The sequence below is a fragment of the Miniopterus schreibersii genome (assembly GCF_964146895.1).
Source record: "Miniopterus schreibersii genome assembly, chromosome: 3".
Lineage (NCBI taxonomy): Eukaryota > Metazoa > Chordata > Mammalia > Chiroptera > Miniopteridae > Miniopterus > Miniopterus schreibersii.
The window spans coordinates 71,713,034-71,730,759 of record NC_138103.1 but is presented as its reverse complement, the minus strand read 5'-3'; the positions used below and the strand labels follow the sequence as shown (position 1 = coordinate 71,730,759).

At 42.9% G+C, this 17,726-nt stretch overlaps 1 protein-coding gene across 4 annotated transcripts in view; it reads left to right on the top strand.

Moving 5' to 3' along the window:
- Positions 1–17,726, top strand: part of MAST4 (microtubule associated serine/threonine kinase family member 4) — a 291,926-nt gene that overhangs the window by 207,603 nt on the left and 66,597 nt on the right. For all 4 annotated transcript variants that reach the window (XM_081132099.1, XM_081132096.1, XM_081132098.1 and 1 more), the window contains one exon: positions 12,734–12,803. In XM_081132099.1, coding sequence (XP_080988225.1) covers positions 12,734–12,803 — 70 coding nt within the window. The remainder of the gene's footprint in view (positions 1–12,733; positions 12,804–17,726) is intronic.

The window sequence follows — 17,726 nt, the reverse complement described above, 5'->3', positions numbered from 1 at the left end:
GTAATATGAGCATATTAAGAGTTTAAACTTCTGTAATTAAAAAACACCATACACAAAATTAAGACACTAACAACTGAGAAAATATCTGCAATAAATATAGTGGGCAGAAGTTTAATATTAAATCACAAAGAACTCTTTTAAGTGAATGTAAGAAAAAATTCTAATGCCTCACTGAGTAAACAGGCAAAGGACAAGCACAGGCCGCTCACCAACAGAAGCAGAAACAACAAGTAAACAAATGAAAAGTGTGATCACTGACTAATCGAATAAATGCAAATCACAAGAACGAAACAGCGGTTTCACCTGATCTGCAGATGTGAAAAAGCACAGCTGGTAATCACCATTTCTGGCGATGGTATGGAGAGATGGGTGTTCTCAGCACATTATTGTAAGTTGACAATCTTTTTAGTCATCTCAGTGATAGTTTATGTCAAGAGCCCTAAAAAAAGTTCATGTCACTTGAATTGTTATTTGTACTTTATGAAATATAATTTGAGGAAATAATCAGGAAAGTACTCAGAAACACGTATTTCAGGATGTTAAATGCGGCATTATTTGTAATGGCACAAAACTGGAAACAGCCTAAACCTTAAATAGTAAGAAGAGTGATGGTAACATTGTGATCCGTCTGTATAATGAGTAATTTGTAGCCGTTAAAACATCACATTTAAAAAAATATTTAATAGCATAGGAAACTTATAATCACAACCTACCTGTAAAGAGCAGGACATGACCCTGTGTGAAAGCACGGTTTGTGTGTACGCGTACACACTATCAAAAACCAGCCTGGAGGAAACCATACCGTTTCATTAGTAGGATTAGCAGTTTACTGTTATAGCTTAGTCTATTTTCCTAGTCCTTCGTCATGAGCGTGTGTTACCTTTAGAATTAGGTTTTGAAGATACTTCCAGAGTGAGCAGTTCCTTTTCTGTGGATCTTAAACGTTCTGCCCGCAAAACCCCCCGTGCGCGTTCCTCCCGCCTCGCCACCTGCCCCGCTTAGAGCAGTGAGACAGCTTCGCGGGTGGCACTGTGCAGCGCTGGTGGCAATACTAAAGGTCTCCCCCAGTCCCGCCGAGCCTTGGCCGGCCCGCTGGTGGCCACGGGCACCTGCTGCCTTCCACCCGCCGCCTGGGATCACCTGTGCGCGGGGGGCGGGGCTCTGGGTGGGGACCGTAGTGTTGTGACATGTATTGCTGAATGAAAAGCTTTTTTTTCTTTTCGTTCTTCATAATGGCAGTTGGAAAGTATTACAAAACTATTCAGTAGAAGTGTTTCTCTTTTTTTTGGTAAAAATGTCCTAAGTAAAAGGGTTCTGCGCTGAGGCTCCAAATTGTAAAGCCCCTGTCCTGTGCGTCGCATATTTGCTCTGCTGTGGCTTCGTGTCATAAGATGTAAGCTCCAAGCCCTCACCCAGGCATCGTCCTGTTCATTTTTCACCTGATAGAACATTTTTAATGTTAGGTTTTTAAATCGTTCATTGAAATGATTAGCTACCATAACATCTGCAGTTTCTTCTAAAATTATAACTTGGTTAAACAAATACTCAAATGTGGATGTTCCCCATTCTCTTTATTTTATGTCTGTGAAACAGCCAGCAGTTCAGGTCCAGCCCCGGCCGAGATTCACCGGCGGTGGACTCGGGCGTGATCTCCTCCTGTCCTTCTCCTCTAAAACCGTGGCGGCCCGGTGGCCGAGGGGCCCAGTGGCCCAGTCAGTGAGTTCTCTGCGTTCAGCCCGAGCACCCACGGGGCTTGGTCCCGGGAAACTGCCTTCTTCCCGAAAATGGCTCTTCCCTCGCGTCCTGGGACGCTGTCTCTGTGCTTTCGTCCTCCTTATTGGCTCCTTTCCGTTTCCTCACCCATTTTAACCACTGGCATCCCTTGGGTCACATCCTTTGTCCCCCTTTTCCTCATGACAAGCACCGCCTGACCAAGGCCTTCGCTCCGTGCGCGTGCTGCGTTTTCCCGCCGCTTTCCCTGGGCCTGGGCAGTCTGCTGGGCACGCAGATGCAGGTGCCCGCTTCTCTCTGCTGGAGCTCTTGGATCTGAGTGTGTCCCAGCAGCGCCTGTCGGACACTGAGATTATCGTCCCCAGCTCCATCAGAAGGCTAGCGTAGCAGCTCGGTGCCCAGTAACGTTACCCACCTGCTCACCCCGCTGCCAGCCTCGGCCTCATGCTTCGTCACACCCTCCCTTTGGGTCTGAGTTTCCCTCTGCTGTGTGTATACCTGGCTCCTCTCCCCAGCTGCTGGCTCAGGGCTTTCCCGGTGGGAAGAGATGGCCCCCTCCTTGTGCATGCTCTCCCTGCCTGCGCCACCTCCATCAAATCTCTCTTTACAGTGAAGCTATTTTTTTAGACATGCGCTTATGTCTTTTCACTAAAGAAACACATTCCATGGTTTGTCTTGAGATACATGAGTGTGGTGGTTCCCAGGGTGTGATCCCCGGACTAGCAGCACCAGGGTGCTAGTTGGAAATACACCCTCTCCGGCTCCAACCCAGACCTACTAATTGAGTAACGATTGGTGGTGGCCCGTAACCTGTGGCCTAACAGATCCCCAGGGTGAATCTGGTGGGCTCTGCAGTTTGAGAATCCCTGCGGGTTCTAAAGCCTGGCTGCGCGTCAGGATCACTGGTGGAGCTTAAAGAAACTCAGGTCCCAGGTCAATTGTTTTTATTTTTACTTTTTTAAGGAAAGGATGACCTTAGGCTCTGCAGCTTATTTATTTATTTATTTATTTATTTTATTTTATTTTTTAAATATATCTTTATTGATTTCAGGGAGAGGAAAGGAGAGGGAGGGAGAGATAGAAACATCAATGATGAGAGAGTCATTGATCAAGCCCGCAACCCGGGCATGTGCCCTGGCCGGGAATCGAACCCCGATCGCCTGGATTCCAGGTCGACGCTCAACCGCTGAGCCACACCCGGCCGGGCATCCCAGGTCAATTAAATCAGAAACTCCAAGTGTCTGGCCTGGTATCAGCATATAGCTTTTTAAAAGCTCCCCAGGGTATTTCAATACATAGTAAAATTAGGGAACAACTTAATCTGTAAAATTCTCTTTTCTTAGTGGAATCTAAAGCAGACTTTCTCAGACTTGAATGCACATGGGAAATACCTGGGAAGCTACAAATGACTGATGCCTGCCCCCACCGCCACCCCCTCTCTGATTTAATTGGACCGGAGTCTGGCTTGGCCATTGGGTTTTGTTTTATGTTCCCTTGACTATTTTGTTACAATGTGAAGCCAAGGTTAAGAAGCACTGTTCTAAAGCTAGAATTCTGAAACAGCAGTGTGCCTGAGAATCACCTGAGTACCTGATAAAAATAGAGACCTCGGGGTTCCACCCAGGTGAAGACTCACCTGGAATACTGCCCTCAAGGTTATTTCCAAGGGGCCCTCAGACTTTTCTAGCCCATCTTTATCCTCTGTGCTCCCCAGAATTCACTGCCCTGCCCTAACTGCATCAAACTACTCACAGTTCCTTAAATTACCGGAGAAAATGTGGATTATTCAAGCCAGTAAGTGATCATGAATAAATTGATTAGCCGTTTGGGATAAAAAGTAAACTGGACTGCTACTTCACTGCCTGCACCCCCAAAATTTCATATAGATAAAACAGTTTTTTAATTTAAAAAAGAAACCATAAAAGCACTATAAAAATATGGTTGCAATTAGAAAATAATTTGGAAATGGGGAAGGCCTTTCCAAACAAGGTATAAAACCTGAAAGACATAGAGAAAATGGTTGATAAATTTGATTAAAAATTCTTCTGCAGAAAAGTTAGCATAAGCAAAGTTAAAAGATAAGCACAGATGAAACATCTTCACTGTATTAAGAGAATTGCATTAAAATAGAGAGAGCAAGCAAACAGCTCTGGGGGGGGGTCCTGGAGGGTGGAGAGATTGAGAAAAAAAGAGAGAGAGAGAGAGAGAACTCATGGACGTGGCCAACAGCGTGGTGATTGCTGGGGGGAAAGGGGGTGGGTGGAGGTAGAAGAGGGCGCAGAGGGGATAAATGGTGATGGAAAATAAATAAGTAAATAAATAAAGTTGAAAAAAAAGAGAGAATTGTATCAATGTGCAAAAAATAAATAAAAGCCAAAAACAAAACATCAAGTAGGAATGGGCAGCATGAATGTCCATCTACAGAAAAGTGCTGGAGTAATGGAAACAGCGAAATTCAGACAACTTCCCGACTGTTGGCTCAGTTTCCATATCAGGGTACCCTTATCTTCTATATTCTTTATCTTTTAAGTGCTCCAAGTATACCTAATTTTTTATGCAGCGGGCCTTAAAGACCCAGTCTTGCTTTTTGAGAGAGGGATCACAACCCTTTGACGCTGCGTGCACACATCCCGACACACCTGAAGGGCTCAGCACATTGAAGGGCTCAGCACATTGTAATTCATAACTGTGGCTCCTTAAGGTAGGAATTCTCTAACGGTTGATATTTGCACCTACAGAATCTCCAGGTTGCATGAGGTTTGAAACAAGCTTCCTTCACCCCACCCATCAATTACTTAGGGTTCTGTGCTAAAAATATCATGGACACATGTATAGAACATAAATAGAGTAAGTCCCCGAATGGACATGTCCCTCTCATGGGTAAGGGCAAGTCAGATTTTCTGTAAGGAGGAACGACTAGAATCATTAGAGGGATCTTATCTTTGCTTCTGGCAATCACTTGTTAAATCGAAACCCCGTACCTTGATTTTAACTGTCATAATATCTTTAAATATTTTAGTATTACATGGACCAGGTAATAGGCATTCTGCCTATGAGAAAAATGAAAGCACGGGATGGGCAGTTTTCAGTCAAATGTCTCATTTGTTTATTGGTAGGTGTTGAATAAAGGAAAACTGCTGTTTCAACTTTGAACAGCCCAGTGATTAAAGTTGATAGTAAATGTATAAACAAGATTATGATTTATGAATGTTTTCCTTTTATAGAGAGTTTTAATCTTAACCCAGGAACATGGGAATGATCTACAGCTTAGACTGGGGATGTTCCTGTTTTAGAGGAAGGGAAATAATTAAGTTTAGAGGAGATTTGGGTAGGGTACCTGTAATAACGTGCTTGATTAAGCTAAGAGGATGCCTGTGGGCAGGCGGGATTTTCGGAGTGTTGACATGATAGGAAGGTATTTGTTTGGGTTGATAGGGAAGGGATCTCAGGTCTTAGTCTTGTTTTGACAATCCTTGGAAGTCAGAGTGAAGTGAATGTATAAAAGGGGTGTTGCTAGTATACCTGAGGCAAGGAAGAAGGGAAGTTGCGTTACAGAGGAAATGGGGAAGTAAGGGGAAAAAACCTAAAACTCCCTAGTTAAGAGCTCTAAAGGGCAAGGGGACGCTTTGGAATTGATTTACAGCCTACAGGGAATTCTAAGGCCGTGGCTCTCAACCCTGGCAGTGTGTTAGAATCGCTTCATTTTAAAGGGGCCTGGCCATCCGCATTTTTAAAGTTTCCCAAGTCATTCTCCTATCCACTGCAGACCGAGAACTGTTTATTTATGTAAGGAAATGCAAGAGGAAAGTAGGAGAAAAACATTATAGGAGAAAGAATCTCAGGACCAGGGGATTTTCAAGATCTGTACAGTTTAGGGAAACTGAAAGTGAGAATTCGGACTTGTTAGATACTTGGCACATGACACATTATATTATTATGAAGCTATAGAATGGAGTGTCTCTGATTCTTATAAGTCTGAACATATTTCTGAGTTAGGAACTGGAAAATGATTAACCATTTAAAAGAAAAAATACACATATTTTGCTTCTTTCAGATAGAAGTCCTCTATGGCAGAGGCCAAAGGAACATTCAGCATTTGTTAAATGAGTCTGCTTTACATTTAGTATTTATTTTTTAAGTAAGAGGAGCTGAAAAGAAGAGGCTTATAATAGAGAATACACTTAGATTACATTTTATGCAAGTTATATGGATGTGCAGCATTTCATTTACACACTTCCTCCTTGACTAGAAATTACTCGGCATTGAAGCCAACAGTCTGAGAAGAACCATTTTCCTGACAGCATCCACCCCTCTTCTAGGTAAAGGGAAATTCTTTGTATCTAATTATGTTAAAGAATTGAAATCCCTTCACCTAAGGCAGAAAAAAATAACATTCATACCCCAGGTTCTATCCTTTCCCTCAATCTTCTATCCAGTGTGGAGGCTAATTAATTATCTAAGACTAATAGAATGTATCGAGTTTCATAAAATTGCATGAAACTACTGTTACAGTGGCTGTGTTCTTTCCTCCCCTTCCTCGACCTTACAGATGCTACGCAGTAACTTTAAGCAAAGGCTAAAATTAATCTCTTTCCTATTGCCGGGAAGACGAATTACTGTAGAAGGGAAGGAAACATACAACTAAAAATCAACTTTCTTCATCACTCTTGACATTCACCAGTCTCTACCCGGGATCACCTTGATGTGACACCAATTCAGAGTAATAAGGAAAGGTCAACGAGAAGCTCAAACATTCTCAAGAACCCATTATAACACATCTCCAAGGGATTCCTGTCAGTGCCACCGCATTTCAAATCCAGTACACAAACTCCAGAGGAGCGGCTTCAGGAAATGGGGACAAGAGGCACCGTGAGAGCCGCGGGACGTGGGCATTGACCTGTGCGGGGCACTCGCCCGCTCCCTCCGTGTTTCCACCCCGTAACCGCATCGCCAGTCCTTAGGAAGCGCTGCATGCACAATTGTTAAGGGTCTGTCACAACACAGTGCACTTCTCTCTATGGTGTTAGCACTGAGAGTGTTTTAGTAAGTGATTTTGATACATTTAAGGGCTTTTAAGAAAATTTCTTTGGCACATGAATTAGGATCTAGAATTGATTTCACAAGATGAGTCTAGAGTTGGCGGTGTACAGATGCGCTTCTGTAAGGGATTTTTAGCTTTTGGGATCTTGTTTGCCTGTTTAATCTGTTCTACCAGGTAGTACAAAACTCTACATAAACAGAACTTAATACATAATTATTAAATTAGAAAAAATCAATATGTTTCTAGTTTACGATAGAACAGGGACTGGGGTAGGCACTGAGAAATCAAAGTACACTTTTTGTGTGTCTACCCTATAACCAGAATTTATCTCTCAGCAGCATTTAGAATTATAAGTTAGTGAGAAGAAGAGTAAAATAGAATATAGTACATGTCGTTATAGTTCATTTAGTTTTACCTGTGGTGACAGGGGACGGAGTGACTGAAATGATCAGTCCCCAGACTTCAGCATTTAGCCTGTAGAGTTTGCCTTCTCTGCAGATCTCTCCCTAGCACTGCAGACTGGCTTGAGTGTCTGAAACCAATCAGGTCTGTTAAATCCGTTAGGCACTAAATAATGGGAGCTGGAAAACCGTTACTTGCTCTCAGGTACAATAAAAACTATAACAATTTTTAGATGTTTAATTAAGTAAAATAAATGTTACATATGAGAACTGCAACTGAATGTGACATTGTTATATATAGTGGCACACAATGTGGACTATGAGTATGTTGTAACATATTTGAATTTATTTGAGGTGGTGCCTCCATAGGTAAGGGTCTAAAGCCTGCCCAGGTATTCACATTTTGCTGTTAATTCTCTCTCACCTCCTGCACCCTGTCCTCTCTCATTCTTCCCCATCTCAATTAATTCTATCTATCCCTCTGCGTAGTCCTCAAGTCCAGGAGTCATTTTTGTTTCCTTTCTTTCCCCCATTATTCCGCTAAATCCAGTTTTTCAGCAAATCCTGTTAGCTCTACAGCCAGAACCTACCCGCGATCTACAGCCCCCCTGTTCTAAGCACTGTCATCTCTCACCCTCTCTGTGCTGCTAGTCAGTCTCCTGTCTGATCTCCCTTCCACTCTTGTCTGCTTAGGGCCCGGCGAGAGGGAGCTTCCTACAATGTAAACCAAATCATACCACGCCCTTCTGTGTAAGGGAGGGAGGATTGATGAGTATTTGTCGAATGAACCAGTCAGATGGCCATGGAAAGATCAATGAGAGGATGGGAAAACCAGAAGAGGCTCCGAGAGCCCGGGGTTAAGCAGCTTTGGTTCATTGTGTGTAAGCCTCTCTTTACTTGAACAGCCAGGCGTAGAAGCCTGCTTCTGTTCATTGGCCTGCTGTGAACACTTCACGGCCTACCAGAGACAGTTCCACTGAAGGCCAGTCAAGGTTTCTCGGTGTCTACTTAGGTTCTAAACAGCTGTCCAGGTCTAATTAATATTCTGCAATTATATCTGGAGAGGGGCCAGCTTCTGAGACAGCTGTCTAAGTGAAAAGGAGATTTCGAACTCTTACATCAGCCGGGTCTGGGAGGCAAACTTCTCGGGTGATTTGAACTGTATTGTTTCAAAGTTCACTTAGCCTGAGGTTCATAGATGACTGGCATTTATGCCGTAAGAAGATCCTAGGTTTGATGGTGTGAAGTCTGGTCTTCAGGTTTTTAAGCAGGGTCAGTTCGTGGCTGAGACTCTCCTACGAGGCAATAAGAAACACAACACTCACTGTTAGGGTTTAAAACATCACAAATCATTTCGGCGGATCACCCAATAATAACAACAAGGATTCAAATGGGGGCTTACTCTCTGATCCACGAGGGGTTTCAAATGGCAATTATCATTAATTCTTGGATTCCCTCCGTCCTGATAGAAAACCAGGGCAATCAGAAACTATCATTTTGCGAAGAGACAGCTATTAAAAGCACATTAATAATCTATAGTGGGTATAGCATATGCCTTTTAAGAAGATTTGCAGCCTGTTTCTCTGTGGCGAAGACACAGGACTTCTCCAACCTAATTACAAAGCAATCAAACAATTTAATTAATCTGGAAATCACTTTCTTAACAATAACTGCCTCTAAAATGAGGCGCCCTGTGCAGCGCCATTCGGTGAAGCACCGTTTTGATATACGGCCTGTTTATTAGGCCCGCCAGGTCCCCCGGGCCCAGGGAGTTAATTACCTGCCGCCGCCTGACCGCTGCCGAGGCTGCTTCTGCGGGTGGGAACGCGCTCCAAGGCCCGCCGCCCGCAGCCCGGAGCCGCGGCTTTGCGGTGCAGGCAGGCGCAGCACATATGGGCAGAGAATTCACTGGCACCAGCTTTCATTTGCGAGCCTCTCAGGTATTGCTCTGCAGATGGGGAAGGATGGGGAGCGGTGCCGAGGAGTGAAGGTCGTGCAGGGGACTCCGTCTCATCCGTCTTTCTCTTCCCGGGGCAGCGCTGTGCTCGTCTGCAGCAGGCTGGCCCTCGCCTCTGAGTTAAGAACATGCAAGGCATGCTTTTATAATTTGATCAGCTCTAAATCAGTGGTCATTTTGATCACTGTATGTGTAAAGAGTGTCCCCACATCTTCAAAGACTGAGTCGATAGCATAGAAATCAATTTTTATTTTAAATAAGAACAAGAGGCATCAAAGATTGACTTCTACCTGCCTAATCTGCTAACCTTGTAATTTCTCCCAAAGGAAAACTGAGGAATTTTTTTTTTTTTTAATAAGTGACACAAAAATCTGCAGCCCAGCCGGGCGTGGCTCAGCGGTTGAGTGTCGACCTGGGGTCCAGGCGATTGGGGTTCGATGCCTGGTCGGGGCACATGCCCGGGTTGCGGGCTCGATCAATGACTCTCTCATCATTGATGTTTCTATCTCTCTCTCTCCCCCTCTCCTTTCCTCTCTCTGAAATCAATAAAGATATATATATATATATAAAAAAAAAAAATCTGCAGAATACTCATCTACCCTTTTCCCCTGGGACCACCCCCACCCCACTTCTCTCAAAATCCTGTGCCGATGGGGCAGCCATCCCAAACTACCTCCGTTGGAAACAGGGCCCATTTATAGTCTGTGACCGTTTTCATCACTTATTTCTAGTTCATCACCAATTCTACTTGGTTTGCTCACCAAACAGTTTTGCTTTTGGCTTTCCATGTCTTAGCCTAGCTCCTCCTGCTTGGCCATTCCCTTGTCCGTCCACCCAGCACACTCATGCCAAGTTAAAATCTCTAGCATCTCTCTTGCCTCCAAACGTCTCCTTAGGCCTCCCACTAGCTAGTACCAACAAGCGTAGTTGACAGCTCTCTGCTTTCACCCGTCTGAATTCCCTGCTTCCAGGGAGCCTGTCTCCTGCTTTGCCCTGCTGTGTTTTGATTGTCTCTGCCCCTCCCTGAAGTCTTTGCATTTCTTCTCTTACTTCAAGCTTGCTGAGCTGCCCTCAAATTAAGCTATAGTGTCTTGTCCTTAAGGAATTATCAGGCATTCTAGTTCACAACACCCTCATTTTCTCTACTAGCCCACTACACTTAAGAGCCTTTGAGATAATGTACTGTGTGTGTGTGTGTGTGTGTGTGTGAGTGAGAGAGAGAGAGAGAGAGAGAGAGAGAGTGTGAATTTCAATTTAGTTTTTCAATCTGACATGATACAAGAAGAAAGATCTGAGGTTAGTAAGACAGTATAGATGGCTCTGTAAGTCTTGAAGATGTGGGAATTTGGGTTTTATAGCAGCATAGGAGTTCGTGAGAAGACAATGAGGAACATTTTCAACGAACGGGCCTGGAAAGGCCGAGCCTGAAGGTTAGAAATGGTTGATGGCAGCCTTGGTTGTGTGTGTGTGTGTGTGTGTGTGTGTGTGTGTGTGTGTGTGAAAGCAGTGTTAAATGAACCTGCCTCTGTATCTCTATGGCTGCCCATTCATTCTAAAGTGATGGGTCTCCATGTATTATAAGATGTTACCTGGCTTCCTGGGGACCACTCATTAAATCTCTAAAAGTAAAAAGAGTTTTAAGCTAATTCTCTGTTTTTCCCTCCTTCAGACTCTTAAATGTATTCAGTAAGCACTCGCCAGTTATTCTGCTTATCTCATTTGATTTCCAGATGCAGTGCTTTCTCTATGAAGAAAGAGCACAGGGCTACGAATTGGTGACAAGTTCCGTTGGCCTTGTTGTTTGTTCTGAGTGAACGGGGCAGTGGGGATTGTTCTGGAAATGCCTGGGCTTCAAACAATCATTATATTTCTCCTAATAATTTACTGGCAGTTTGCTCTCTATGGGGTGTGAGAAAAGTGAACACTTCCCCCCCAAATAAAATATAAAATTTACATGAAAATTTCTGACAGTAGATTTGTTTCTCTTTTAAAAACAAAATTTTTAGCCATCCTGAAATTACTGAGAGCTTTTAAGGAATGTGAAGAGTGATATACATGCTAAGTTGGGGAATAAAGGCTGTTGAGAGAACTTGAAAGCACTTAATTTAGCCATGTAAATAAAAGGACAAAAATAGTTCTGGATTACTGGATGGCAAAAGCCGAATCCATTTCTCCAGGGCCCAAGGAACAACAGATGCAAAGGCTTGATAAACCTGATTGCAGCAGGGGAAAAAAAAATGCTTCTCGATTCTCTATCTACAAAGAAATGGGGTTTCTGGGCGCTCCCCCGTTAAATGGCTGTAATTGTGCTCTCTGTCATAAAGTTAATGGCATCTGTGGAAGGCATCACTGTAAAATTTGCAACCTTAAGTTAATTGAAAAATTTCAGTAGAGGTATAGCCTGTCCAGAAGTCCTCAAGGTAACAGTAAACTTACCCTCTTTAATGTGTTGGTCCCTTCTTTTTGCACAAAAGTTAATACATTGTTTACCTCCGCAGCTAGGTACTGACTTTAACGTGCAATCTTGTATTCCTTACACCTAATTACAGTTGTCACTTCTATTGCAAAATCAGTAATGTGGCAACCGGCTGCTGTTAAGGCTTAAAAATATCTGCCTGGTTATTTTCCGTGTTTCAAGAACGCACAGCATTAGTCGGCAGCCTTTCCTCGCCTCCTCATTGAAACCAGCCGCGGTCCCATCGGGCCCTCCGATAGCCCTGCCAATGTAATTAAACATGCGGAGGGAGGCAGGGTGGCCTGGAGTGTCCTCGGCTTCCCGCGCCAGCTGCCCGCCCAGCTTTCTCGATGATCAGCAGCCGGCGGAGCGCCCCGCAAGCCCCCGTGGAGCCGTCCTTACCGTGAGCAGTCCGCGCTCCGGCCCCTCAGAGGACTTGGGGAGGACACCCTCTGCCGGCCTTCGTGTGACGGTGGCTTTTAAAGGCCACTGGCGAGTCACAGCCCAGCTGCTTAGGAGCAGAGGGAACTGCTGAAGGAAGTATTGATGCGGGCTAATCCTACTGGACCCCTTGGCCATGCTGACATAGACCTGGGTTATTTGACAAACAGGCCCGAGCTGCAGTATTTTCTGACTAGTTCTAACATAGCCATCCACCTTTAAAATATGTACCAGGGAATATGAGGATTTGTTTTCAAGAACTCAGGCTTTTATTCAGTTTACTATAAATAAAAAATACTAAGGCTACCTTTCTAAAACAGCAGGCCCCTGCCCCCTGCCCCCTTGAAGCATACGCTTCCCCACCGCATCCTGCTGTTTGAAATGCTAGCACTTCTGGAAAGGTGAAAATCAAAACATTTGTGTGTCCATCTCCTTATAGGACCAGAATATTTAGATTATTAAGTATGTGGAGGACTGTGATGTAGGTGAATGAGTTTATTCCTATGTCTTGCACACTTGGAGTGCTGTGCTGGAACCCAGCTCCCCTCCCCTTGAATTCCTGCTCCAGGTAAAGCTAAAACATTATCGGGGGATGGACATTTTGCAAAAGTGTACAGAAACCTACTAAAACGAAGAATATTCCGGATGCGGTTGGTGATTCAAAAACAGTATCACGTTGTAAATGTTCTCCTTCTTTCTCTCCGCAGGCAATAGCCCTCAAGATAGCCCAAGAAATTTCTCCCCCAGTGCCTCAGCCCATTTTTCATTTGCACGGAGGTAAGGACTTCTTGTGAGTCGAATAATAAAATGTTAGGTAGAGAATCCTCGCACCCCCCAGCTCTCCCCTAAACCCCTGCCCTGTGCCCTCTGCCTGTGAATCCTGCTGGTTATCAGAAGGGGCCTTCTCTGAAGCTCCCCTGGCCAACGGTAACATTGGCCATCGCAGAGCTTTGTTGTAACACTCTTGCTGTAGCAGTTTTAATAATGATTGCTGCCTCACCTTAGAGTTGTCCATACCCCTCTTGGTCCTTCAGCAGATGGCGGCTCCCAGTGAGGGCAGGAGATGAGCATTTCCATCTTTTCTCCCTTGCCTAGTACAGTGCCTTATACATGCTGATGCTCAACAGAGTTTTAGTGAATTTTCTGAGCTTGTAGTATAAGGATTTGATTCATTTCTGTGTCCTGGTGCAATTGCAATATTTTATTGTTGCTATTGTTTTTGAAATGTGCTTTTTAAAAAATAAAAATGACATTTTTGGGGTCACAAAGTATAAATTCTAAGATTCCCCTTTACTTGTGATCCTCAAGCCAGCGATTTATTGCTCCCCCAAGATAAAGCCATGCATGAGCCATGGGAAGTTTTATGTTTTCCTATTATAGTTAGAGTTGGGCACCAAATATCAAAGATTGCATGTCTCATGTCTGGGTCACTCAGCCAAGAGGAAGTGTTGCTGCTCCAAGGAAAGTGGGCACACGATCTCATATCCAACCCTCTCAGTTCCAGATCTCCTACCATGATTTCGCCAGGTTAGAGGCGTCTGCCCAGCCACCTTCTCTGTGCTGTGTGCATGGAATTAGTGTGCTTTACCCTGTCAGCCTCACACCTTCACCTTCCTGGCCCCAGCACCCCTCTCACATACATGCCCTGTCGTTTTCTGCCCAGGAAAAACCCGCAGAAAACAAAATGCCCCTTCAGCCCGGTCTCTGAATGTCCTAGGTATTTGCCCAATTTTCCTCAGGGACCTAACTATACCTTGAAGTGGATTAAAGTAGCACGTAATAAAGACACATGGGTAAGTTTTAAAAAAATAGATTTGTTTTAACAGTGTCCTCACTGCCAGTTGCCAGCATGTAATGCATTTTATATTCCTACATCCAGAGAAGAGGATCTGTTGCAATAATTTCAGATTTCTCTGTAATTAAGATTCCGTGTAAACATCGCACACTCCCCACTGTATGTGTCGGTGTCCCCGTGTGTGAGGTGCTGGCCCTTCGCCATGGAAGGACACGGGAGTAAGTAAGATGTGATCTCCAGAGAACTTCCTGAGACCCATACCTGGATTTCCTCTATTCCAGCTTTTATTCTTTTAGCTCCTTATTTTAAGCACCGTAAAGAAAATAGGGCCTGGCTGGTGTGGATCACTGGTTGAGCGTCAACCTAGGATCCAGGAGATCGTGGTTCAGTTCCCCGTCAGGGCACATGCCTGGGTTTCGGGTTTGATCCCCAGTGGGGGGCATGCAGGAGGCAACCGATCAATGACTCTCATCACTGATGTTTCTCTCTCTTTCTCTCTCCCTTCCTCTCTCTGAAATCAATAAAAACATATTTAAAAAAAAGAAAAGAAAATGGGGAAATGAACCAGCCCTACAAGGCCTGTGTTTGACCAATGAATAACTCCTGGTGGTGCTATTCTTCTAAGTGAAAAAAATCTTACAAAAATTGACAAACAAGTACCCACCATTGTCTTTAAAACACATCTTTAAAAAAAGAAAAAATAAAGAATACATTTAATTATTTTAAATAATAAGAAAAATGCAATCTCATTACAGCCTGCATTTAAACATGCCAGAAACCATAGCCTCTTAATCCTGCCAGATTTATGAAAATGAAGAGAATCTAATAATTAAGTGGGTGACTGGAAGACAGATGAATCTGGTTTCTTTGCTATTAAAAAAAAAATACGCAGACCCCCAGGCATGTTAATTTTTGACAAATAAACCATAAACCGTGACAGAAGATTATCACGGGAGACCTCTAGTTCATTTTGCATGAATTTCCAGATGGAACTCCCTCCACACTCTTCAGAAAGTATTAATTTAGATTAGGACATGAGTGATCATCTTTTTAAACTTTTATTCAAGTAAATAGAACCCTGTGTTTGCTATGAAAACTCAAATTGGCATATTTTTATTTCTCTAGGGTCTTTCTCTTCCATTTTAAAGCTGATTCTCGTTTAGGAAACCTGGAGATTCAGCTCCTGACTCTCCATTCACTTCCATTTGGGGTGGATTTCTGAGCCTGAGAAGTAATGCCATTTTGAGACTCCTATGTTTTATTATTTTGTGTATTTGGTCCAATAGAGGAGAGAGTGCCCTGCTTTTAAAATTATTCTTGGGTGAAGGGATAAAAGTCAGATTATTAATCTTTTCTGATCTTATACCATGTGATAGATAATACTCCCCCAGTGGACATCCTCTGTAATGTAATAGTTTAATTTCAGACTGAAAAATATGATGAGACACACTTGCTTTCCATATTATCTGAATCATATTTAAGAGTAAAATTATCTAGTTAATTTTTTAATATTGAGTTGAAACAAATGAAAATGAGCATTGTAGTGTAGTTGATTTTGTCTGGAGCAAGGAAACACATTTTTACTTTGCTGACTACCGTACCGATTCACAACCCATCTGATTGTGAAGTTCCTTAACTTTATTTTTTTCCTTGACAGTAAGGTGGCGTTAATACCGTTGTTCTGCCTTTCCCAGAAGTTGTGGAGATTTATGCATTATAAATTGCTCTCACTCTCATTGGGCATATGAGCCCTGAATACATGCCATGTGTGTCTCCTAGTTGCCTTGTTGTTATTTACCAGGTTAAACATTAGAATATATTTCCACAAGCAAAGGACTAGAACAGACTTGCCTGCTGAGTTCAGGTCAAAAGGCACTTATTGAGCGCTGGTGGGCAGAGCAACCTACTGGTTACTTTCAGAATTCTTTCTGGAGTGAACTGTAGTTGGCAACATTATGTTAGCTTAGCCCAACTTGAACTAGAATGTAAAATGTATCACCCAGGTGACTATAACAATTAAACAAATAAAGAAGCCTGCTTCTTTTTCATACAGTTTTAACAGCCAGGTTGATATGGCAACTTCTTATTCTTTCTTTGTTGTACACCATATTAATCTAAATACCATATTAATCTAAATTTTTGTGAGTGGTGTTGAGATTTTTTTTTTACACCCCCCCCCCCCATCTCTTTGTATACTGTGTTCCCATCAGATTTTTTCCCCTTCTTTTTCATTTAGCGGAAAGCTGAGATTTCCACCCACAAAGAAAACACTTCTTTCCAAAAAGCCTTGTTGTTTTGGCAAGAATATAGTCTTGTCTTCAGAATACATTTTATTGGTAGCTACTGCAAAGAACAGACAGCGTTGTTAGCGGGTTCCAAATTGCACTTTTGTGATAGCTTTCATGAAGAAGAAAAAAAGGTATTTTCTCTTAAGTACTGTATGTAGCATATATAGTAACTTCTGATGTGCGGTTGTCATGGCAATAAAAATGCAATGGTCCTTTGTGCTCCATTTGAGTAAATAGACATGGACAACTTAGGGAACTTTATGAGACATAAATTATTTCTGGTCCGTGGCTGCACAAGGTCCCGAGCACATTCTTGTTTAAACATCTTCCTAGTTGTGTGTTTTCTGGAGTAAGCAAATGTAATTTATGCTTCAGAACTAATAAGAACATGACTCCTCTTGGAATTGTTCATTCATTTGAAATAAGTTCATCGATACCTGAGGGAAAGGAGAGTTAATGAATCACAAAACAAAATCATGGTGGGGAAATTGTGTCCCTTACTCTTTCCAGAGACTAGTTTCTGATAATTGCTATTAAATGGACTGAATAATCCTTTTATAAATCATATCCTTCTCTTGCTGTAAAAAGTTGGAGGTGTTTAAAATATAAAGTTCAGGCCTTGGGTTTTAAGTCTTTAGTAAGTAGCCACATAAAATAGGACCACCTTGTGCCCATTTCACTGAGAGTTGGGTACCTTTAGCAGCATGTTATAATTGTTTTCTTCTTAAATCTTGAACATTTTCAATTGTTTTGAAAATATTTTTAAAGAACATATGACTTGATTCTCCCTACTTCTTCTCTCTGGTGTATTTATAAACCTCTTATTTTGCTTCTTTCTCTTAAAACATTCTTGATTCCATTGTACTCCAATCGTGGTCACAGAAATGAAAGGTAAATTTTACTGAAATCTTCACGTTGTGGTCCTTCTGTGGCTCATCCACTTGAAAGTCTCCATTTCGTCTTTGTGGACCATTTACATTTCTTGGAGGCAACATCCATGGTAGCCTAGGATTATAGTTTCCCTGGAATGTAACTTAGGCTGAACTGTCAGTTTTTTACGTGAACATCTAATTGTGACATTTCTCAAGTTCGAGTCTAATGCTGTTGAATCCCTATCGTCAGCTTACAGTGAATGTGTCTGGTCAGTTTGGTCCACTCGCATCTCTCACATGGTAAATTCATATAATCATGAACTACAAAAAGCCCATACATGACACTCCATCTGAGGATGCAATGTAGCTCCTTACAGAGGGTGTTTTTCCTGCTTTCTCCGTGGCAAAGTGCATGTATTTGTTTTCACAGGGTTACATGATTTTGAAGGCACAGTCTCACTTGAACTAACAAAGTAATGGCTCGGGAAGGCCAGAGACTTCAAAAAATTTGCTTTCTGGTGTCCCCTTGCCTTAAAACAGCATTGTCTGTACTGCTTCATTAACTCATCTGAGACCCTTGTAACGACCCTAATTCACAACCAGAGTCCAACCCAGAGAGCTACCCATCCTATCACGATTTGGAGATTAAAAGCTACTCCCTCTAAGACTCCTGGCAGCTTTGGCTGTGTGATTGGGGCTGACAACTCTACTCTTTCATTCAGTTCTGTCCCTAGAGCAGCGTTTC